General features: G+C 41.8%; 1 protein-coding gene across 1 annotated transcript in view; it reads right to left on the bottom strand.

The window, feature by feature from the left end:
* Positions 1-22,958, bottom strand: part of LOC140200400 (alpha-1A adrenergic receptor-like) — a 63,957-nt gene extending 40,999 nt beyond the window's left edge. The window contains exon 1 of the mRNA XM_072263678.1: positions 21,533-22,958. Within this exon, the coding sequence (XP_072119779.1) occupies positions 21,533-22,499 (967 nt within the window). The 5' untranslated portion in view covers positions 22,500-22,958. The remainder of the gene's footprint in view (positions 1-21,532) is intronic.
* Positions 22,959-24,594: the final 1,636 nt, after the last annotated feature.

The raw sequence follows: 24,594 nt of genomic DNA, 5'->3' as shown, positions 1-24,594 counted from the left end.
CAAAACAAAAAGAGTCAAAGAGGATACAAAAACAGAGGATTCATCAGTTGATGTTGTGAATGAGGAAACCAAGAGGAAAGATCAGATCATAAAAGAAGCAATAGGAGCATTAATAAGAGAATACTCCAATGAACTAAATGCACCTTCCGAAGATCAAGACACCCAAACTAGAAGAAGAAAGAAGAAGTAGAAGAAAAGTGGCAGCTGCTGTCAGAACCCCTTCCTGCAGTCTCGGAGTCAACTCCTACCATCACCATGGAGGAGGCCCAGAACGTGAGATTGTCTCACAGCCACAAGTCTCACCTGTCAAGCAGAGTGATCCCCCTTGTCAGGAAAGAAGTTATCCCACAGGAGTAAGAAATCCTCCACAGCAATTCAATCTTTAGGTCTGAATGGGACAATTTGAAATTTACTATGCTGTGGATGTCTGCATATAGTAGTTGTATTTTATAATAGACTGTGTATATAGTTGAGATACAATCTCCTTTGTGTGGAGTTTATAGCTAAGCAGGGAGGAGTGTTGTGTATTTAATATTTCAATAATATTTGAGTGACCTTGTGTATATATGTTGTTTGATAGTGCATTCTTGTTCGTTTACATAATTAATTACAGGCACGTCGCTTAAAGTAAACACAAAGTTAGACCCACATTCCTGGACTCCATGCCTTCCTTTGAATTAGATTAGTGTTTTAAAGTTACAAGATATAACACATTCCACGTCTGGTCCCTCGATGAGAACTGGTGTGTGTTTTCTTGACTTTGCCTTCCTGTAGTTCTCTACCAATGCCTTGGTCCTACTGACCAAGAGTGCGAGGATGTTGCTGCGACATCACTCAACCAGCTGATCTATCTGGCTCCTGTACACCTCCACATCATCTGAAATTCCACCAACAATAGTTGTGTCATTAGTACAATTATAGATATCATTTAAGCTGTGACTAGCCACACAATCATGGGTGTAGACAGAGTAGAGCAGAGAGTTAAACACTCATCCTTGAGGTGCGCCAGTGTTGTTTGTCGGCAAGGAGGAGATGCTATTTCCAATCCACACAGACTGAGTTCTGAGGTCTCCCAGTGAGGAAGTCAAGGATCCAAGTCAAGTCACTTTTTATTGTCATTTCGACCATAACTGCTGGTACAGTACACAGTAAAAACGAGACAACGTTTTTCAGGACCATGGTGCTACATGAAACAATACAAAAACTACACTGAACTATGTAAAACAACACAAAAACTACACGAGACTACAGACCTACCCAGGACGGCATAAGGTGCACAAAACAGTGCAGGCATTACAATAAATAATAAACAAGACAATAAGCACAGTAGAGGGCAGTAGGTTGGTGTCAAGCTGCAGAGGCCCAGGTTTTGGAGCTTGTAGATTAGAACTGAGGGTATGATTGTGTTGAGCACTGATCTGTAGTCAATACACAGCAGGTTGACGTAGGAATTGTTATTGTCCAGGTGACCCAAGGCCAAGTGGAGAGTCAGTGAGGTTGCATTCGCTTTAGACCTACCGTGGCAATAGATAAACTGTAATGGAAGCAAATCATGTCTAGGCGGGAATTGATTCTAGCCATGACTAACTTCTCAAAGCAATTTACCTTAGAAGGTGTGAGTGCCACTGGGCAATAGTTGTTGCAACAGCTCACCTTGCTCTTCCTGAGCTCTGGTGCAATTGTTGCCCTTTTGAAGCAGTTGTGAACCTCCAGCTGCAGCTGTGAGAGATCGAAGGTGTCCTTGAATACTCCTGGCAGTTGGTTTTCAGGGTCCTACCAGGTATGCCATCAGGGCCTGATGCCTTGTTCACCTTCTTGAAAGACACTCCGCTATTGGCCTTTGAGACAGAGATCACAGGGACACCAGCTGCTGCAGGGATTCACTCTGGTGTAATTTTATTCTCCCATTCAAAGGATCTCTGAATGCACAACACATTAAACCTTGAAGTGGGTTGCCTACAGCAGCTCTGAATGTGCACTCAGTCGCCATTTGAATGGGTACAGGAGGTACCTAATAAGTGGCCACTGAGTGTATTTTTAAAATTGCTGTTTTAAAATTCTATCTTACTATAAAATCTACATTGCAAACTTTAAACTTGTTCTTTGAAAATAATTATTTACATAACAGTTATGCCCTTTACTATCTGTTGGAGCTTCATGTTCCAATTTTTCAAGGTATCGGCTGTTCAGCCAGTTTGCTATTTGCTGCTGTACTATGTTACTTAAAGTCTATTGCTCATTCGTATCTAAAGTAACAAACAAAATCCAAATATAAATAAAAAGGCCCAACCTAAAGTGCAACATTGTGGAAAAAAGCAGATTTTGCAATATCAGGCTTTGACAGCAATGGGCTGGATTATCTGGTCTGCTCTTACTCTAGGTTAATTCCAGGGTCTTTGACCTCCAGCTCCATTGCTCACAATGTCTCTGACCTCCCTCTCAGCCTCTCCTCAAGCTTACTATCGTTCCCTGATCCCACAACCCTGTGGTTTTCCAGTAGATCTAACAAAACAAACAATTATGCTCCTGAATTGCAGCAAGTAACTGAAATGCACCAAATTTTAGTTACTACTCTGCAAACACCCATTAGCAGCAATTCACTGTGATTGGTGGAGAAGGTAGAAAATTACTTACTCTGTTCTCACAACTCCCAGATACCCTTTGATAGCACCACACCATTCCTATCTCCCACTATAACTAAAACTTATGAAATGTAAACGGGCACTGACATACTGTATATTGTGAAATTTGTTGTTTTGCAGCAGCAGTACAGTGTAATACATAAAAAAGATAGATAGTTGGATAGATTATTGATCCCGAAGGAGATTACAGTGTCACAGTATCATTACAAGTGCACAGATATAAACATTAGAAGAGAAGTAGAAAGAATAGAAAATAAGTTACCACTAACAGTCTAACGGGGGTTGGGGGGTCATCACTTTCCTGGCTATACATTGACTCATTATAGAGCCTAATAGCCGAGGGTAAGAATGACCTCATATAGGGCTCTTTGGAGAAGCGCAGTTGTCTCAGTCTATTACTAAATGTGCTCCTCTGTTCAGCCAAGGTGGCATGCAGAGAGCGAGAAACATTGTTCAGAATTGCCAGGATTTTCCACAGGGACTATAAGTTACAATAAATATATAATAAATAAATAAAAAGTGCAAAAAGTGAGTAAAATAATGAGGTAGTGTTCATGAGTTCGTGGACAATTCAGAAATCTAATGGCGGAGAGGAAAGAACTGTTCCTGAAACGTTGAATGTGCATCTTCAAGCTCCTGTAACTCCTCCCTGGTGGCAAATTATCACTCCAAGAATTTTATTCCTTTTTAATTAGAAGGGGAAGACCTTTGATCTTAATTAATGAATTTTACTCCAAGTTATATGAGAAAGCTTTATCATCACAGAATGCAGGAGTTTATAATATATAATAAATCAGATTTATTGACAAAAATATATTTTACTACAGCTGTAACACGGTAAATATTTTGTTTCTTTCTCTTAATATTTGGAGTTTGTTTGTTATATAACCCATGTGAATAATGTTAGTTACACATAATAAGCTGTATTAGCTAACAGAAAAATCATTACAGTTATTTAACCTCTTCTATAGCTGAATGAGTACATACATTCACATAAAATACTAGTGGGACAGAAAATGATCACACATGTAATTAGTTATGATAGTACAAACTTTGTACGAGTGCATTTACACTTACATTACTTGACAGCCACTATAAGGGTTGATTCATGTTGAACCTGGCCCGTGTCTTATCTTAGTTCCTTTCAGGTTGTGTGAACCCACACTTACCTTTTGCAATGCACAGCTGCAGCTTTGCACCTGCAAATGTTCTATAAGGTGGAGCAGTCCATGAGGAACATTTAAGCAAAATGTAACAGGGACTAAAACCCTGCCAGAGATTACTCTAATGGCCCTTTGACAGATCTTGCCTTTGAAAACTTTTTGATCATATATATTTTGAAACAGCTGAAATTGATGTAAATAATTAGTTTTTAATAAAAAAAATTCAAATACTAATTATGTAAATTAATGCACTATTTAAATTAATATTAATGTTTAAAGCAAGACACTTATCATCAATTACCTTATTAGTGCAATTGGTGACCATTCAAATTAATATGGTCATGCTTGATCAGCAATGGAAGGTTTTATGTCGAGGAGCCAGATACAAAATGCTTTCAGCTTCCTACTTCAATGCATTGAACAGTGGCCAGGAGTGGGAGGTTAGATGTTCTCAAAGATGCTGCAGTGTGCAAGCATGGAACGTGCTCACATACTACTGGCAGACTGATATGCAGTTAATGTTACTGTCTGACTACAGTACCATATCACATTAAAATGACAATAATGACCAAAATTCAATGCACATTCTTCAATAATTACATTAATAAATATTTACTGACATATCCCCATGGTTTAATAGGATACATACAGTACATAACACCTGAATTTATTAATTAACATATGTTTATATTGATAGTAAATATTGATATACTTAAGATGAGAATAGTACACTTCAATATTTTCACCTATCCTTACATATAACATAGACATTAAGAACACTAATTTATGGGGCAATAATGTATATTGGGCAATAACGCAATTGGTTACATTAACACATGCGGCGAACATACTCCAAAATGACACAAAACAGCTTTACATGCACTGAAATATATTTTTGAAAGTTTCCTTTTGGGTAGTCACAAGATGCAGACATTCAAACAAATCTCTTGTTATTTTAACACATAATTTGAAATAATGAACGTAATAAACTGCAAAATATTTTCAATATTGTAATCCATGGAGGGTAAAAGAACTTCTGAGCCTCTGACAATGCAGTGAGGTTCTGTGTGCGCTTGCACATTTCTTCAGGCAGTGGGTGAACGAGGACACAGGGGAACCATCCATCAACCTGTCAAGTAGGATTACTGATAATGCGTTGCCACTTTATCCAACGGATGCACAAGATGATTTACGAACATTCGATTTCTGCTATCACGCATCTCCAATATCGAATTAGTTTCCCGTGATGAGTGTTTATGTAAGTAAACACACACTACTTCACCTACTTAAATAAGACTATAAGACCATAGGGCATAAGAGTAGAATTCGACCATTTGGCTCATTGAGTCAGCTCTGCAATTTCATCATGGCTGATTCATTTCCCTCTCAATACCATTCACCTGCCTTCTCCCCATAACCTTTTATACCCTGACTAATCAAATGCACCCATTGACCTGACCTCCACAGCCATTTGTGGCAACAAATTCCACAGATTCACCACCCTCTGGCTAAAGACATTTCTCCTAAGCTCTGTTCTAAATGAATGTCCCTCTATTTTGAGGGACGTAAATTTGGTTCTCTGAATGTTGACCTTCCTCTCTAATAGCGGATCTAATCAAAAATTTCTTCAAGCACTTCCAGGCTCTGGTTAAGATAACCAAAGAATCAATTCTGATGCTGAAGATGATCATATTTATTAAATAGCCCACCAGCAGCTGATTATATATGGAAGTGAAAGACATTTACCAAAGTCTTGGGGGATAAATAAATATTCAGCTGGCGTGCAATTTTTTTCACAGAGATAATCACAAAGTGAGCTTAATAAACAAGATAACATTCCAGCAAAATTCCCTGTAGTTCCCATTAAGTGGTGTCTGAAATGGCAAGAGTGCATGTAAGGTTTTAATATCGTGATAGATAAGAGTGAAATAATGTCTGACTACATGTTGACAACTTCAATCCAAATCAAAAATTTGTATGTAAGTGAACAACTGACTGCATCGTTCTGTAGATCCTATTCCACCCAGCCTTATAACCGCTCATTCATACAAACCGATTTAAGGCTTACACAAATTAGTGCTGCTTAATATTGGCTTACATGGCACAGCAGCTTCTCCCTCTGACAGCTGTATGCTATTTCAGTGTTGTATGCAAACACACACACATATCTCAGCTATTCATTGCCATCACTTCAGGGTCATTTCAAATGGACTGCAATCTGTCTTAAATAGAATTTATGCTCTGAAACAAAAAGATTTTAAACAATCAATAAATGAATTCATAAATCTTCTCTTTGCAACACTTTGTTGAAAGATGTCTTAAAAAGTTATTTTATTTGCTAAATTCTTTTGTGAAGTAAAAGTTGAACTCAAGGCATTCAATACTCACCATAAAATCTTTACAATGCCTGTCAATATTTTGTAAGTGGAATGTAGATGAAGGTGAGATGTGAAAAAGTAGGGAAAAGAGCTTTGGGGATTGTCTCACTGTTTGGCAGTTGGGGAAATATATTAACTGGATAGAGTAGTGTATGTTATTCTGGATTTCCAGCAGAATCTCTTGTGTTTATGATTAGCTGTATACACTTACTGGATATTTGACCACCAGCATCAGGTGGAGTATGTTTTTATCCATTATACAAGTCATATAAAGCCTGTGAGAGCCTGGCTATCAGAATGCTGGGTCTTGACTTCATTCAAAATGCTGATCCTTTGCAAAGAGAAAATAAATTAAAAGAAACAAATGTGAATTGATCCAGTGCTTCAACTACCAGTCTGTACTCGATCTTACTGCAACGATTCTGTGCCACATACTCGAGGACAGGTACAGGATCTGCTCCTGCACTACCTTCCCATTGGTACACTGGGTTGAGAAGTGACACTGAATGATCAAATTGATGGAGCAGGATGAAGAGGGTAGAATAGTGGGAGTAAGATGACAAAATTTTGGGGCTTCCTAGGGGTTGGAGGTCCCCCATATCCCCTTGTCTCTGTTGGTGGGTAGTTGCTTGTGCAAATCAGCTGGGTAAACTCTAAGATCAACCCAGTTTGGGTTTGTTGAGGAGTTATGAAATTATGTGGATCTATCATATATTAATTCAAAGGAGAACCAGTCTTCAGTTCTTAATGTAAATTGCAAGCAGTAATGAATTTGAACTTAAAAGGACACATTTGTTAATGAACAGTACTGTCTGTGGAGCTGACGCACAACAGAGGTGGGCTGCTAAGAGATACAGTTAGAAAAGTTCATAAGGTGTTGCATATGCAGCAGCCAAACATTGGACAATGGGGTTATGTTAATCGGCCTGCACCAAGCCAGGCAACTACAGCCAGTTTATGTGCACTATTGTAACCAAGTTCAGGGAAGTCCATAGACCAGACTGATATTGTCACAGGTGTAGGATTTTGTGAATAAGACATGCCAAAGAAGTTTTATGTGCTTAACAAAAGGCACAGCACTTTACTTCCATTACGAACAAACCAAAAGCAGTCTCTTTAGGCATGTCATTACATCAGACACCATCTCTTAAAGTGAACACAACTCAATGATAGTGTTTGTGAATTATGTAGAACAGTTCCTATTATGAAAAGTATGTGTCATCTGTCACATTACATCAGCCTACACAGGCACCCCTAGAGTTCACCAAAGCCAGCATTGTGAGTCTGTCTGGAGCTCGTTCGAGCTGCCCAGCTTGGGTCCTATGTGCCTTGGTTAGGCATCTGGCTTGCCCAGAGGTGTGCTGACAACCACATGGTCATGTCATGATGCAGGGGGTATGGTAGTGGAACCATCCAGGTCTTGGAGGACTGGTTTAAGGTGATCTACAGAAACACATTCAGGTTTCTTTTCAAATCTTTTTTTTATTATTATTATTATCCAAAATTAACACGAGTACATCGAAGTAAGTAACACTTACAATGTCTCAAGAAAAAAACCCATTATTTTAAAGATTGAAAAATTTTTGGTGATAGTAAAAAAAAACCCTACTAAGCAAGAAAAAGTGGGGAAAAACCCATCAGGTGTTCAACCCTGGAGCTATTTGTCATACAAAAAGCTTCTAAAGATAAACATCAAACTGCCAGCAAGAAAAAAAATGTACCAAAAATTTACAATTAGATCGTGGAGAAAATCTATCAATTAACTCAAGTGATAATAATGAGCAAATGAACCCCATCTTTTCTCAAAATCAAATATAGGTTCAAAGGTTCGACTTCTAATTTTCTCCAAACTAAGACATAGCGTTATTTGAGAGAAACATTGTGACAAAGTGGGAGCTGATGTATCCTTCCACTTCAACAAAATGGCCTGCTTAGCTATCAATGTAACAAATGCAATAACATGTTGGTCAGACACAGAGATACCATGGATATTTTGAGGAATTATTCCAAAAAGCACAGTTAATTTGTTAGGTTGTAAATTAATTATAAGTGTTTTAGAATTTGTCGAAAAAACTTAATTCCAGAACTGTTCCAGTATAGAACAAGACCAAAACATGTGTGTCAGTGTAGCTGTCTCAGTTTTACATCTATCACAATAACTACCAACATTAGGGAATATTTTAGACAATCTCCCCTTCGTCAAATGGTAACAATTTACAATTTTAAATTGAATCAATGAATGACTAGCACAGATCGAAGAAGAGTTAACCAGCTTCAGAATCCGCGTCAACACATTCAGGTTTACCCTTCCTATCTACAATAAAAGACTTCTCACCCTGCTCCAAAATGTGGAACAGGCCATCATAAGGGGTGTTGCTGTGCATCATGGTGACTAAAATGATCGTGGTAGAGCATAGATCAGTTGGAACTCCAGAGTGCTGAATGCCATGATGGGAAGTAGGAAGAGATGTAAAAGACTTGAGTTTACTGAGGAGGGTGGAGGTGCTGACCAGGTAGTCATGGCATCAGGAACAAAACCACATGGCATCTGTAGTGGCTGCCATTATATCAACTCAACTGTTGGGGGCTGCAGGTCCTCTTTTGGAACCATTCTGAGCCCCAACAGGATGCACGGGAGATGAGCCTCAGCTGTGGTAGTGTGTCTGCGTCCTTGAGCAAGGCACTTAACCACACATTGCTCTAGTGTCTGTGCGAGGAGTGGTGCCCCACACAGACTTCCAATCTGCGCCTTGTAAAGCATGAAAATGCCCGACGCAGGCCTCTCATGGTCTGAGTCGATGTTCCTCTCTCAGAACAGTGTTTAAGGAATCGTGAAACTGCTCACACAAGCCATTGGACTGCGGGTGATACGCCATGGTATGATGTAATTTAACGCCGAGGTTCTGGCCTCATGTAGCCCAGAGATCTGACTTGAATTGGGGACCACAGTCAGAGGAAATATTAGATGGGGTGCCAAACTGAGCAACCCTGGTGTTGATGAATGCCCGAGCCATGTCCGCAGCTACCATCGACACTAGGGGGACAATGTCTGGCCACCTGGTGGTACAGTTCACCCTAGTAAAGAGATGCATGAAACCATGGGGGGGGAGAAGATCAATTAGGTCCACATTGACATGGTCAAACCATTGCTCAGGGTCCTTGAAAGCTGGCAATTGGTGCCTGAATGTGACTGTTAATTTTTGCCCGCTAATGCACAACACATTCTAGTCTCGCAAGTGCTTCCTAAGGCCGTACCACACAAACTTTAATGCAACCAGTTTCTGTGAAACCTTCCCGTTGGGATGTGAGACACCATGAACGCAGTTAAAAACATTATGCCTCCAGTTTGCAGGCACTATGGGGTAGGGTGACAGGTCGAGATATCGCACAGGACAGAAACTCCAGCATCCCCGAACTTGACATCAGCCAAATGCAGGCTGTGACTGCTGTTCTGTAAGCCTGGAGCTCTGGGTTGCTAGCTTGGTCAGCTGCCATGCCGGCATAGTCAACCCCGTGTACGGAAATGATGGCGGCTGGGAAAGGCAATCTGCCACAACATTATTTTCCCCTTCAATGTGCTACATATCAGCCGCGAATTCTGAAATGTAGACCAGGTGGTGACAAAGCCATGCAGACCAAGAAGCTGATTGAATTGAATTGAATTGACTTGATTATTTACATCCTTCACATACATGAGGAGTAAAAATCTTTACGTTACGTCTCCGTCTAAATGTGCAATGTTCAGTTTATAGTAATTTATAATAAATAGTATGTACAACAGGATGGTCAATATAACATAGAAATACAATTGTGTCAGCATCAGTCTGATGGCCTGGTGGAAGAAGCTGTCCCAGAGCCTGTTGGTCCTGGCTTTTATGCTGTGGTACCATTTCCCGGATGGTAGCAGCTGGAACAGATTGTGGTTGGGGTGACTTGGGCCCCCAAAGATCCTTCAGGCCCATTTTATGCACCTGTCCTTGTAAATGTCCTGAATAGTGGGAAGTTACATCTACAGATGCGCTGGGCTGTCCACACCACTCTCTGCAGAGTCCTGCGATTGAGGGAAGTACAATTTCTATACCAGGCAGTGATGCAGTCAGTCAGGATGCTCTCAATTGTGCCCCTGTACAAAGTTCTTAGGATTTGGGGGCCCATACCAAACTTCTTCAATCGTCTGAGGTGAAAGAGGCGCTGTTGTGCCTTTATCACCACACAGCCGGTATGTACAGAATACGTGAGATCCTCAGTGATGTGAATGCCGAGGAACTTAAAGCTGTTCACCCTCTCAACCCCAGATCCATTGATGTCAATAGGGGTTAGCCTCTCTCCATTCCTCCTGTAGTCCACAACTAGCTCCTGTGTTTTTGTGACATTCAGGGAGAAGTTGTTTTCTTGACACCACTGTGTCAGGGTGATGACTTCTTCTCTGTAGGCTGCCTCATTATTATTTGAGATTAGACCAATCAGTGTAATGTCGTCATCAGTGCTTAAGCCATCATGTGCACAAAGGGGTTTGTGGTCAATGAATGCTGTGAAATGCCACCCTTCAGTGGAAAATAAAAATGGCAAACAGCCACATAGAGACTGAGAAGGTCGTGGTCAAAGGTCAAGCTGCTGGATGAAGAAGGTGGGCAGTTGCCACATACCTCCAAGCAGCTGTTCTTGCGCAGTACCCACAGCGTGGTCCGAGACATCAGTAGTGACTGCTATAGGTGCATTGAGTGGTGGGTGCGCCAGTTGGGTTGCGTTCAAAAGAGCTCATTTAGTGTCATTGAATGCTCTGGTCACGTCCACTGACCACTCAAGCATGCAATTAGGGGCACTGCCTTTAGGGTCAGTATACAAGGGGAGCATAAATTCAGCAGCTTACGAATGAAACGGTGATAGAAATCCACCATACCTAAAAAATAGTCTTGTAGTGCTTTGGTAGTGCGGGGCAGTGGCAAGTCCATAGCAGTGATAACTTTTGATGGCAGAGGGTTTGCACCTTCTGTGGAGAAGCTGGTGCTGAGAAAATCAATAATAGACAAGCCAGGCTGGCATTCAGCAGGTTTAATAATCAGGCCATGTTGGCTTAAGTGCTTGAAATATGTGTGAACATGTGATAAGTGTCTGGTTTTGGATGCACTGGTGACAGGTATGTCATCTAGGTAAAGAAAAAGAAAATTCTAAGTCTTTTAACACAGACTTCATTAGTTGCTGGAAAGTCTCTGCTGCATTTTTCATGCCAAACAGCATACGCAAAAACTTAGATAACTCAGAAGGTGTTATAATAACAGTTTTGGCAATGTCCTCAGTGCATACGGGCACCTAATGGTAACCCCTATCTAAGTCCACTTTAGAAAAAATTATCTTTCCGGATAAGCATGCCAAACAGTCTTGAACATACAGTATGAGATGGGGTAACAATCAGACATGGTGGCCTCGTAATAATTGCCGTATGGATGACAACCGCCATCGGGCTTAGGGACCATGTGGAGGGGTGAACCCCAAGGGCTATTTGACCCGTCTACAATGCCAAGCATTTTCATGTTAGCAAACTCACTCTTCACGGTGGCCAGATTTTCTCAGTCCAGTCTATTTCCATGGGCGTGGACCAGTGAGCCGGTTGTGGGAATTTGGTGCTCGACCCAAAGCTCTGTGACAGTCATGGAATATGTGGGGCTTGTTGAGGTTTCGGAATTGGTCCAGCAGGCGAGTGAATTCACATGTGGTGGTGCATTGACTAGAAACAGAGTTGTTGTGGGGAACTTACTGGGGATACAGTGTATGGACCCAAAGTCCTTTGCGTCCAAAAGCTGGCAGTTCTTAAGATCTACTAACAGCCCTTCGGCACTGAGCGGAGGTCTAGCAATTTTCGCCAAGACAGAAGTCCAATGTGTAGCGTCATCCACTGACGCCAAGTGCCATGAGTCATGTCCCATAAGTCTGGATCCTGCTGCCGTTGGCATCCCCCAGCGCACGAGTCACAAGGAACTGACACCCTGAAAGAGTGTCTGTAATGAACAATAGACGACTCTGGCAGCTGGGACCGACAGTGTGGACAGGACTCCGACGTTCTGATGAGCCAGAGATGTCAAAGCTGTGCAACGATCGGCACTTTTTACTGTTCGTGCAGAAGTGTGCGCGGTAAAGCCATTGACTCGGCATTGTCTGGTTCAGAGCCGTGGGCGCGAGTCTGCTGGAGGCTCCGCTGACAGGGCTTATTGAGACAGGGAAAGGAGGAGGGGCGAGACAGTCTGCCTGGCTGAGTGTAGACTATTGACCATCTTAGCAAAGCTCCCTATAGTCCTTCACGGGTGCATTAGCGAGGGCTCTGCGAACATGATCAGGCATAAAGAGTTCTTCAAAAATGAAACAAAGATGGTGATTGCTCAGAAGAGATACCATGTGGTCCATTACCTCTGAAGGCCCAGGGTCACCCAGGCTGGAGAAGGAGAGCAACAGTTCAGCATGCTCGGACACAGACAGTCCAAAAATCAGTTCCAGGTGAGCTTTCTGAGAGACATGTTTATCATGTGCGAGGGGGTCTTCTAGTAGACTCACCACTCTGGCTACAGTGGAACCACTTAGCAATGTTATGGAGTAGTAATATTTAGTATTGTCCACAGTGATTTCTGGGCTTCTACTTGTGCAAACTATGCAGTAGCATGCTGCTCCCAAAACTCAGGCAGCTGGAAAGCAACTGTGTTGGTCAACGTGTCATTGAGTAAGTCTGGAATCGTCTGAGAGCATTGGGGTCACCAGTGTAGGATTTTGTGAATAACACACACAAGAGTCATTTTATGCGCTAAACTAAAGCTGCAGCCCTTGACTTCATCTTACAGTCTCCTTACACTGATATCATTACGTCAGACAACGTCTCTTAAAGTGAACACAACTCAGTAACAGTGTTTGTGAATTATGTAGAATAGTTTCTATTATGAACAATATGTGTTATCTGCCACCCATTACGTTACCCTACACGGGCATAGCTGATCTATCAGTAGCTGGGATATTCATGTACTAAGAGAGTTAGCCCTCACTTTATAAGATGATAGATGTAGCATTCACTACCTCCAAAGGCATCTCTTTCAAAATTCAGGGATGCGAATCATTAAGTTCACGGGATTTATCAGCTTTCAAGCTCACCATGTTTCTGGCCTTAGTTTTTGACTAATACTTGGTTCTTTCTCTTGTACATTCTCATCAGGCTCTTGAACCTCTGAAATCATTTTTACATCTCCTACTTGGAAGACAGGCACTGAGAATTGCTCTGCCATTTTCATCTTTTCCATTATAAATCCTCCTGCCTCTATGTGTCAGGATACATGCTAGTTCTCATTAATCTTTTGTTTTCTACATAGCTGTAAACGCTCTTGAGTCCATTTAAGTTCTTGCCAGTCTACTCTCGTATTCCAACTTGCCTTTCTTTCTCAATTTCTTAGTCCAAGTATTCCTTGGTATATGTAACTGGCTTCTGCGTAACAGCATTCATAATATTCAGTCAACCATTCTGCCAAGTAGTAAGTTTCAAATCTTAAATAAAACAGGAAGTGGCTCTCCACTCAGCTTTGGAGCACAATGACAATAGCAAAACGTAAGTCAGTCTGCCATTTATTGATTTCAACTCAGGATTCAACACCATCATTCCCTCAGTACTAATAAGCAAGCTTCAAAACCTGGGCCTTTGCACCTCCCTCTGCAACTGGATCCTCGACTTCCTGTATCGGGAGACCACTGTCAGTGCTGTTTCATAATAACATCTCCCCACTGACAATCAATACAGGTGTACTTCAGGGATACATGCTTAGTTCTCTGCTCTATAGTTGTCTACTCATGGTTGTGTGAATAGGCACAGCTTATATGGAGGGGGGAGATTGTCTTTTTATTGCCAGTGAGATCGCTCTGCACTGAGAGGGGAAACTGCCTTTTATCACCGGTCAGATCGCTCTGCTATGGAGAGGGGAAACTGCCTTTTATCACCGGTCAGATCGCTCTGCTATGGAGAGGGGAAACTGCCTTTTATCACCGGTCAGATCGCTCTGCTATGGAGAGGGAGATTGTCTTTTATCACCGGTCAGATCGCTCTGCTATGGAGAGGGAGATTGTCTTTTATCACTGGTCAGATCGCTCTGCTATGGAGAGGGAGATTGTCTTTTATCACCGGTCAGATCGCTCTGCTATGGAGAGGGAGATTGTCGCCAGGTTTTCTGCTTTTTGGATGTGGACTTTCTTCAGTTTTATGCTTTTTTTTGTATTCTGTGCTTTTTGCCCGATCTTTCTCATTTTTTTTGTGTGTGTTGGGGGGTAGGAGGTTTAGGAGGTCGATGTGCCTGTTCTGTTTTTTTGTGTGGGGAGGAGGGATTTGGGAGTTGATGATCTTTTCTTTTCTATCTTGGTTTCATGACTATCTGGAGAAGAGGAATTTCAGAGCTGTAAACTTTGATAATAAATGAACCTTTGAACCTTTGAACTGTGAATTTCAAATGGTGACAAGTAGGTGTACAGGAGAGAGATAGATAGATCTACTAACTGAGTGGCATCGCCACACAGCCTTACACTCAGTGTCAGCAAGACCAAGGGATTGATGGTGGACTTCAAAAAGTGGGAAGTCAGGAGAACACACCAGTTCCTCTTGAGGGGTCAGTGGTGGGAAAGACAAGCAGCTTTAATTTCTTAGGTGTCAACATCAGTGAGGATCTAGCTTGGGCTTCACACATTGACGTAATCATGATGAAGGCATGCCACAAGCTCTTCTTTGAGCCTGTTTGTTATGTCTCCAATGACTTTTGCAAATTTCAGAGAGCATGCTGACAGCTGGGTAAGGAGCCTTTGATGCATAGGATTGTAAGAGGCTGCAGAGGGTTGTACACTGAGCTAGCCTCAAAACAAACACAACCCTCCCTACCACTGAGGATGCCTCCAAGAGGTGGTGTCTCAGGAAGGCATCATCCATCATTAAAGACCCTCACCACCTGGGACATCCCCTCTTCACATTATCACCATCGAGGAGTAGGTACACTCACAAATTTCATGCCATATGTCACTGATAATGAACCTAATTCTAATTCTGAAACTGAAATGCTGGAAACACTCAGCAGGCCAGGTAGCGAGAGAAACAATTAATGTTTCGGGACTGGGACTCCTTGGCAGCACAAATAGATTACTTGATTTCCAAATCTTAGTCACTCTCTCGGTAAAGAAACTGCTGCTGAATTCTTAATTACCAATTAGACTAAGGAGGTGGCCCCAAATGTCCAATTTATCAATTTGTAGCCGTAGATTAATTGCTAATGCCAAGATGGTCTTTGTAAATCATCATTAGGTACCCAGAATTATATATTTACCTTAGGCAACTGACTGTAATGAATTAAGTATCATGCATATTTAAGCATGAAGGACAAACAATATGTGTCACCGTTTGGGAGAAATTCCTATCGGAAATGATTTGAATGTTTAATAAGATTTAACGAAAGGGTGAATGCATTCTAATTAAAGCAACCGTGGAAACCTTTGATATGCTTGTCAATGTGTAACAGCATTAAAGCATGACAGGTGTGAAAAATTGTTCATAGGTTATTGAGTGGGAGGTCGGTGAAGATATATTCTGCAGAAATGCTGTATTTTGTATAATATTACAGTCAAAGTTATTTAATCTTGAAGTACCTATTCCTTTACTAACTGAACACTAAGTTGCCTTGAGCTTGGGTGAAGGTGGCATTTGTGTACTTGAAATGTACAGACCCAATGAAATTACCCTTCATTTCTAGAACACTTAGTTTGAATTAAATTACATTCTAATACAGTCTTGATGCTGATTTCTTCATTAAACAGTTAATGTGTTATAAAATGTTGCTTATCAAAGGGAGCAGAGATAGGCACAGCAAAAACAGGCCAGTCTGTCTAACTTTAGTGGGAGACATTGATCTGAGACAGGATTAATAGCTACCTGGAAGAAAATAAATTAATTAAGGATTGTCAGGGGCAAATCATGACTAACAAATGCGATAGACCTTTTTTGGTGAACTAATGGATAAAACAGATGAGAATAATGTGGTTGATGCAATACTCACAAACCTCCAGAAGGCCTTTGATATGGTGCCATATAACGGACAAGAGCAAATTTGAAGCACGTGAAATGAAGAAAGGATGGATATGAAAATGGCTCAGGAACAGATAACAGAGGGCTGAAATGAATGGATGATTTTGGAATGGAAGAATGTGAATAGTGATATTCCTCAGGCATGGATATTAAATGACTTAGACTTAGGAATGTAGGCTAATTTCTAAACTTGCAGATGACATTAATATGGCAGTGTATGAACTGCAAAGAATACAGCTATAAAACTGCAACAAGATATGAAACAGATTGGGCAGATGTGTGACAAATGAAGTTTAACGTGTAGTTTGGTACGAAAAATGAAGCGAGGTGGTATAGAATAAATAATACAGTTCTAAAAGGGACACAGGAACAAGCAACCTTGGGCATGGATGCACGAGTCATTGAGTGTACACAATTCCAGGTTTTATGGATACAGATATATAGCATAAATGCATGGAAGATATGCTGAACCTTTCTAAAACACTGGCTGAGCTCTGCTGGAGTATTGTGTTCAATTCTGATCATCACATTATAGGAAAGATGTGAAGGCATTAGAGAGGCTCCAGAAAAAAAAACAAACAAAAATGGTCCTAGTGGAGAAGCTGGGTACCAGAAATTGCTGTCAAAAACTAAGCAGGTAGAGAATTGAGAATGACAGTGGAGCAGCTTTCTATCCAGCTGGAGTTGAAATCTGGAATTAACTGCCTGAGCATATGCTGAGCCAGGTTCAAGTGAGACCCTTAGGAATGCACTGGATACATATACTGTGAGGAAATAAGTTCATGGTCTAGAAAAGAGGCTGGAATTTAGAACTAGCATATTGTCCTGGTGGAAGACCAGCCTAGACAATGGACCAAATAGCCTCCTTCAGTGTTATGACCATTCTATGCTGCTGTATTTCCACAAAAAAAAACGGAAACATATTATTTTGCATATCACTGATTTCTTCTCTTTTTAAAGTCTGGAACCAATTTTTAGTCTGCCAGAACACTTCCACTAGATTATTGAATAAACAGCAAATAGAAAACAGCCACTTCACAGCACCACAATGGAATGAAAATGAGGGGAGATGGTGCCTATGTTGGCATCAACTGTTATGCATTGCAGTAAGGAAAGTATTAGTAATTGTAATTGTTCCCTTGCATTCAAACAATAACAATGGTGAAAATATTTTGCAAGTCCAATGTTGATAGAAGAAATTACACAAATATTCTGTTGTGTGAATGGTGTGTATCGTTTGGTTGTTCGAATTTTCACTTTAATTTTCCTAAACCTCTGCTCACTCTATTGGTTACAGAGTAAAACTTATCTTAATGATGGGATCCAAGGTGACATTGACTGACACAGTGAATGAGTTTACTATACAGAGTTGAAAGCAATGCATTCAGAGCTATCTCTGTTGCGTTATATTGACATTATCAGTCAAAATTCTGACAGGATATAGAGTACAATACTACTTGTCTACTGGCAATGCTGAACTGCAGGAAAGTTGCCCCTACACTTTCTAGGATTTTTGTACCAGATCCAAAGATAATTCAATAATGGTCTCCATGGTTCCCTGAGGTGGTTATAGCTGGGGGGTTGTATTGGGGATAAACTCCCACCACCTGTTGATTGCTCCCAACAGCATGCATCTCAAATAACTTACAACAACCAAGTCCAGCTCCTGGCCTTCACATGTGGCTTAGCTACTAAGCCCAGGGGGACTGTTTCTATTGGCAGGTGGAAGGGGCAAGGGTGGTTACTGGCACCATAAAATCAATTGCTTTGGGCAGATGGGGCTTGTCAGCGCTGTTGATAGCTCACTGGTAGGAGAAGAACTCTGGCCTCAAACCTCCGTTAGCTTGTGGCTACACCTACTCATGGGGAAAGCTTTTGGAGTAAACCCAGAGGGAAAATCCAGAGCTGGAGTCCCTAAGGCAGTCCTATGCCGAGTTCAATACTGACTGGCAACTCCTGCGATGCCACTGATGCCAAACTGTACCGGTCTCTGCTGTTCCTTTGGATTCATCAGCTGCCTGGAGAGGGGGAGTCTGCTGCACGGGCAATAGCTTGCTTTCAATATTATTTGGCCTGGGTTCTGTAACACACAGACAGCTGGGATGCAACATCGCTGACCAACGGAGGGCCTGAATAGTCTCTGTAAATCAAATTTCCCAGGTAGCTACAAATGGCTGAATTTGTGGATTGACTAGCAACTAACCATTTTCAAATCTTTTTGATTCATGTTATTCAGTAGAATGCCTTGTTTGAGACACAGGTTTCATGAACATAATATATCATGCAGAAAGTTAAAATAATTCAATTCTTCCCACAGGAGGGTAAAGGGACTAAGTAGCTTCTACGGCTTCTCCAGCTAAAACAGGTGACTCAGGGTTACACACACAAAATGCTGGAGGAACTCAACAGGACAGGCAGCATCTATGCAAAAGAGTACAGTTGACATTTCGGGTCGAGTCCAGGACTTGGCCTGAAATGTCAACTGCACTCTTTACCATACATGCTGCCTGGCCTGCTGAGTTCCTCCAGCGTTTTGTGTGTGTTACTTGGATTTCCAGCATCTGCAGATTCTTTCTAGTTTGTGACTCAGGGTTGTCCCGTTTCTCAATCCTATTTATCCACTTGTTTGCTGACTCTAAATAAATAACTCAGAATCTTGAAAATTTCAATTACCCTGTATCCAATGTCTTTTGAAGGCTAAATTTCCACATGTCCTTATCCTTTGCATGGACATGTATTCCATTTCCCCACCCAACCCCACCCAAGAATAGGCTGATTGAAGCCCAAAGGTCAATTGAAGGTCCAGATCGAAGCCCAGTCTCAAATCTGCAAACAGACCGAGTCTAGGAATCTCTGTGATTCCGCTGGCGAAGTCGGGGCCCAGTGTCTGCGAACCCATGATGGCCTATCCTGAGGTTAGAGGACTGTATTTGTATCTGGGTAGGTGGGTGGGAGCAAGGTAGGGATGTTGTTGCTTTGTTGCTTGGTACAGTATATCCTGTTTTGTTGTGCTTTGTGTCATTCTGCTAAACATTGTGGGCATACTATGTTGGCACCAGAATACGTAGTGACACTGGAGAGCTGTTCCAGCACATCTTTGGGTATATGTCTTGATGTACGTGTGATAAACTAATCTGAATCTGAGTAGCACATGCAAAAGTACTTCTTCTGTTCTTCAACTTCCCACATCCACCCTGTCTATTCATTATTTAATCTTTCTAGAGTATCGTCCAGGCACAGAATCCACAATGAGTGAGCTGAAAAGAGGTCTTTAAGGGTAATCATGTCAATCTGAGCAACCCAACTTTTCTTTCAGGGAGACAGACCAAAAGTGAATGGAAGAAACAGTGATATTGAAACTTCAGTGCTGCACACCAAGAGAGGGGGTTTTGGAGGTATCTGACCACTCAAATTGGAGATTCTGAGGGAGGGAATTTTGAAGGGACAGAATATTTGGATGAAGAAGATTCAACTCATGGTTGAACAGGGAGCAAAGATTAAGTATTACGTAGGATTATGTAAAATATTCAGTATAATAACAGCCCATTCAACCTACCCACCCATACTAGTACTGTATCTATCCTCTGAATCTATCGCATGTACCAGCGAATACCATTTGCGTTAGCCACTGTTCCAGAATATTTCCTCCGAATTTCTGGGTGACCATTGATAACTTCTAGCTATGCTCGTCCCTACGCAGAAACGTGTATTCTGTCACAACCAGTGACTCGTGCAGTAGAAATGGAGGGTGACACGATGTATGTTTTGTACTGTTAACAGTGATAAGGGAAAAACAGGGGAACGGGAAAGGAAAAGAAAAATCCTTTGCTGAAGATCGAGTCTAATTTTCAGAAGAAATCTGACTCAGTTCTGTAGTAGCGTTTTAACAGCGCGCGGCGGCTAAGTGCGGTGCTAGAAGTGTGTTTATGAACGCAGTATCGGAAGTCTGGAACATCTATATACTGCTTCCAGTTTGACGAAGTGCCCTCTTGACAATCTATTAGATTTTAAAAAAAAATTAATTGAAATAATATTAAGTTACCATCTTTAAGAATGAGACTAACCATAGTTAAGTGATCATGAATTTCCGAAATACTAAATTTAAAGTTTATTTCGATTCTTATCAACCACGAACATTGAATTGTCCCTAATATGAACGATTCAGCAACTTTGTCTGTTTAGAATTCCTCACCACTAATATAAACAATCACTGTGAAAATACTGTAATTGTTTAAGAATATAACGAGTATTAAGAATATATGACAAAAAACTGTTTAAGAATACATTCCAGATGGAGAGCATGAAATTGAAGACGACTTAATGCGAATCAATGGTATCCCGATCTTTAGTTTTGCACTGCGTTCGACTGAAGTTTTTCTTGTGAGCATTTTAATAATTCACTCCAGTCTTTCCCCCAAAAATCGTTAATACAACTCGTCCAATTTTACCCTGTTTATGAAATTGCTGCTTTATTGGCGGCAATCCTTCCTCTATTTACAGAGAAAAGTTCCAAGATCTCAGATACAAATAAGAATGAATATTGCTGTCGGAATATTCATTCATTTATTTTAATATAGGCAGATTTTCGAATAAGAAGTTACAAAACATTCCTTATACGTTCTTAAAATAACCTCACAACTTTTAAACACATGCTTTATTAGCATCGCAGATATTATTGAATCTGGTGTTCTTCAACGAACTGACGAGAGAGGTTTAGTTAGGAATGTACAAAACGATTTTCCCAAATTGAAACAACTTGCAAAGAGAAAGTATCTCTGCAGCACTTGGGGTTTCAGCCAAGACCGTTGCAGCCATTTTGTGAGTAAGCGAGCTTCCCGCTGTGAAAAATAACCCGCCGGGAACATTTCACAGGACACGAGGAGGAAGAAAAACGCGTACAGGAGGATTCAGGACATCATATGGATCAATAAAAAAAATCTACCAAACACTCAGAGCTTTAAATTTTCTATTTGCCTGGAAACTTAATGGACTGTAGTAACTTTCAAAATTATAAGTAATGAAATTTAATTCATAAGACATGGCGAACCATACTATACGTTAAAACGTTGATGGCCCTTTTTAACTCCCTTAAAGGTATTATTATAAATAAAATTAAGCAATTTGCATAACTTTTTTTTGCCCCGGTACAGCTAAGTAAGTTCACGTGCTGGTGGTGTCTTAGATTTACGCCAGCGTTCAACGAACAGCAATGGACCATATTTCCTCAAATCGGGAATGTCACTTTTTACATTAACTTCTACTCACCCAGGGGAAGGGCTATGAAGAATGGCAACCAGCAAAGGATGAACATGCCCATTACAATGCCAAGGGTCTTTGCTGCCTTCTTTTCCCTGGAGAACTTCAGAAGGCGCACCGACAGCGAACTTCTTAGATGGTGCCCTTTGGACTTAGAGACGAGGGCTTCGTCTTGAATGTTTTTGCAATGGATACGGAGGGTCAGCTCTCTGGAGTCCGAAGTCTCCTTCATCACACCAGCTTCCAGGTTCCTGGTGGTTCTTTTAGCCACGATGTAGACCCTAACGTACATCACCAGGATGACGGTTAAGGGTATGTAAAACGACCCTAGAGAGGAGAAGAGAGCGTAACCAGGATCCAGTGTGATTTGACAGTCCTTCTCATCGGGAGGAGCAGGCTGTTTCCATCCCAGAAGAGGGCCGATGGAGATAACAATCGATAAAACCCATACCCCTACTATAACCAACACTGCCTTCTTCTCTGTTACGATGGAAGGGTAACGCAGGGAGTAGCGGACGCCTATATAACGGTCTATAGAGATGGCACACAGACTCATAATGGACGCGGTGCAACAGAGCACATCGACTGCCGCCCAAATATCGCAAAAAATCCTCCCAAAAACCCAGTACCCCACGATCTCCAACGTGGCGGAAAAGGGCAGCACTGTTGTACTTAACAGCAAGTCTGCAATGGCCAGGTTTATGATAAAGTAGTTTGTGGTTGTTTGCAAGTGCCGATTGAAAGCCACGGAGAGGATGACTAAAATGTTACCGACCAAGGCGAACAACATGAAGATCCCGAGCACCAACCCCAGGACTGCTCCCCTGGTCACATTGAGGTGTGCGGAGCTGCGGCTTTGGAAGGTCCTGTTTGAAATGTTGGCTGTGAAGTTGTCATCGTCCCATAAGTGGGTAAGAGCGGACCGGTTGCCACCAAAACTTCCATCGGTTTGTGCGATATTCATGTTAAGGATCATTCTCCATCTCAGCTCATGTAGCGACCAAGCGGCGAAGGGCCCCCAGAAGCGGACATCCCGGAACCGGGAGAGCGGCGCAAGTTGTTCCGCCCGCGCGGAGGCGACCTTCTTCTGCCGGCGCTCTCGCCCGTCGAACTGCCTTTAGCCAAGCCCGGGGCAGGATGCAGGGGTAAATTGTGTCCGGTGAGACAGTACGCTGCTTAACGGGCTGGTCTCACTCGGAGTTAACTGGGGATCTGAAGGCAGTCTGCGCCGCCTTGGTAGCTCAACCCCTTTATATAGATCAGTTTCAATTAAAACACACAGATATGTCAAAGGTGCTGGTCACAGTGACGTCAGAATTCGGTTTGAAGTGGCAGGTCACGTTTAATGGAAGGACAGAGAGAGTCAGCAGCACCGCGGCGAGGGTGGGGATATTACACGGGCGGGGGGCAAGCAGTGACCCAACAACGACTAAAGTAGCAGCCAGGACAGTTACCCTGAATAATGTTTCTAGCTGTAGGCGGAGGAAGGTGACTTTCAGACACTCATTAATATTGCAGCATTCCAGTCATTTATCACCGTGGGGGCAAATTTGCGGGATTGTTTTTCACAAATTATAGGATACCGAAAGGAAAACAAACGGAAGTAACAATAATTTCCTTTCCGATTTATTCCCGACAGCGGCAGTGATTGCTGTAATCGTGAATATCGCTACGTTTTCCGGTAAGACTGCCTGTCCAATTTTTTTTTGCATTAATGACGAACTTTACATTTAAGGAGAATTTTGCTTGTGAACAAGGTTAGCCATAGCGACACGGGCTAAATCCCACCATGAAACAGAACATCTTACTCTGGAGAAAACTGGTTACCTGTTGCTGCAGGCGCGTTAATACAGAGGCAGCTGGTTCTGAGAACTAATCGCTAGAGAAAAAAAGCACGGTCAAATGTCCTGGACGGGATCATACATTTTCGGTGGGGTCAACCCATGGGGGTCTCACTAACCGGACTGCTTGCTGAAATCGCCAGCATGCGGGTGCTCTATTCCCCAAGCCCAAGTCCGTGCACATTAAGGCAGTATACGGCACTTAGAACTGAGACTCATAGTTACTGGGAACATTTCCGTTTGCGGATTTAAAATAAGCAACAGAAGATGCGTAGAGTCGTAGCAATAATCGTATTTGACAATAACAGGGAATCGTATACATGTCCGCAAAGTCACGGACCCGATGTATTTTAAGAACGTGATCTGTACCCTGAGCATTCACATTCCACACCTGATCTATTCCGTCTTTCCATCATTCAGCTGCTTGACATTACGTTCCTCTTTTATCACATATTTCTACACTTAGTCTTTTAACATTTGACATTAGAATTACTTACTGCCACAACTGCAGTCTGATGTGCTTGCATGAACTAAACTCTGCCTTTCTTCGAAAGCCTCCACCCAAATGCTCTCCGAGCTTTATTCTTCGGTAGTTTTCTCGGTAAACCGTATGTTTAAAATAAAAGTATGCATACGGAAAATGTGTTTTTACAAATAATATGGCTCACTAAACATCTTGTTTGTCCCCTTTAAAAACTTTTATTGAACTGTTGTACTTGAAGATCCTAGTCTTGCTCAAGAATCTGTATACAGTTGCTAAGAAGGGTGTTCCATGTTTTAATGATGCCAGGTGTAAATTCTCTGGCTGAGTTGGCGTCAGAGTGCTGATAGATTTTCTTTTAATTTCTAGTAGCTCCACCTTTATTAGATTTTTATTGATTCTGAAATCTAAGGGAAGACAATTGCAGAACTATATGGTAATAATTTCACTTCTCAAACCAGTGTAATTCTGCTCGGTTTTGCTGCACATTGAGTGGCGCTCCGATGACAGCATTTGTCCCTTCTGCTTTGCTTTCACTGTAATATAGGTGACCGTTGGTCGGAGTTGACCCTAAATGTTAAGTCCCAGCCGTCACGATAAACAAGCCAGGAAGCAAGTCCGGGCAGTACGAAGTGGAGAGCAAGCGGCCGCCCATGTAACAGGCTCCCTGTCTCCACGTACCTGCTGAATTCAAAGCATCGGCAGAGACCGATACAGTTTGGCACCAGCGGCGTCGCAGGTGTTTCCAG

The sequence above is a fragment of the Mobula birostris genome, chromosome 7, assembly GCF_030028105.1.
Source record: "Mobula birostris isolate sMobBir1 chromosome 7, sMobBir1.hap1, whole genome shotgun sequence".
Lineage (NCBI taxonomy): Eukaryota > Metazoa > Chordata > Chondrichthyes > Myliobatiformes > Myliobatidae > Mobula > Mobula birostris.
The sequence above is the reverse complement of the archived record's forward strand: the minus strand, read 5'-3'. Positions and strand labels throughout refer to the sequence as shown.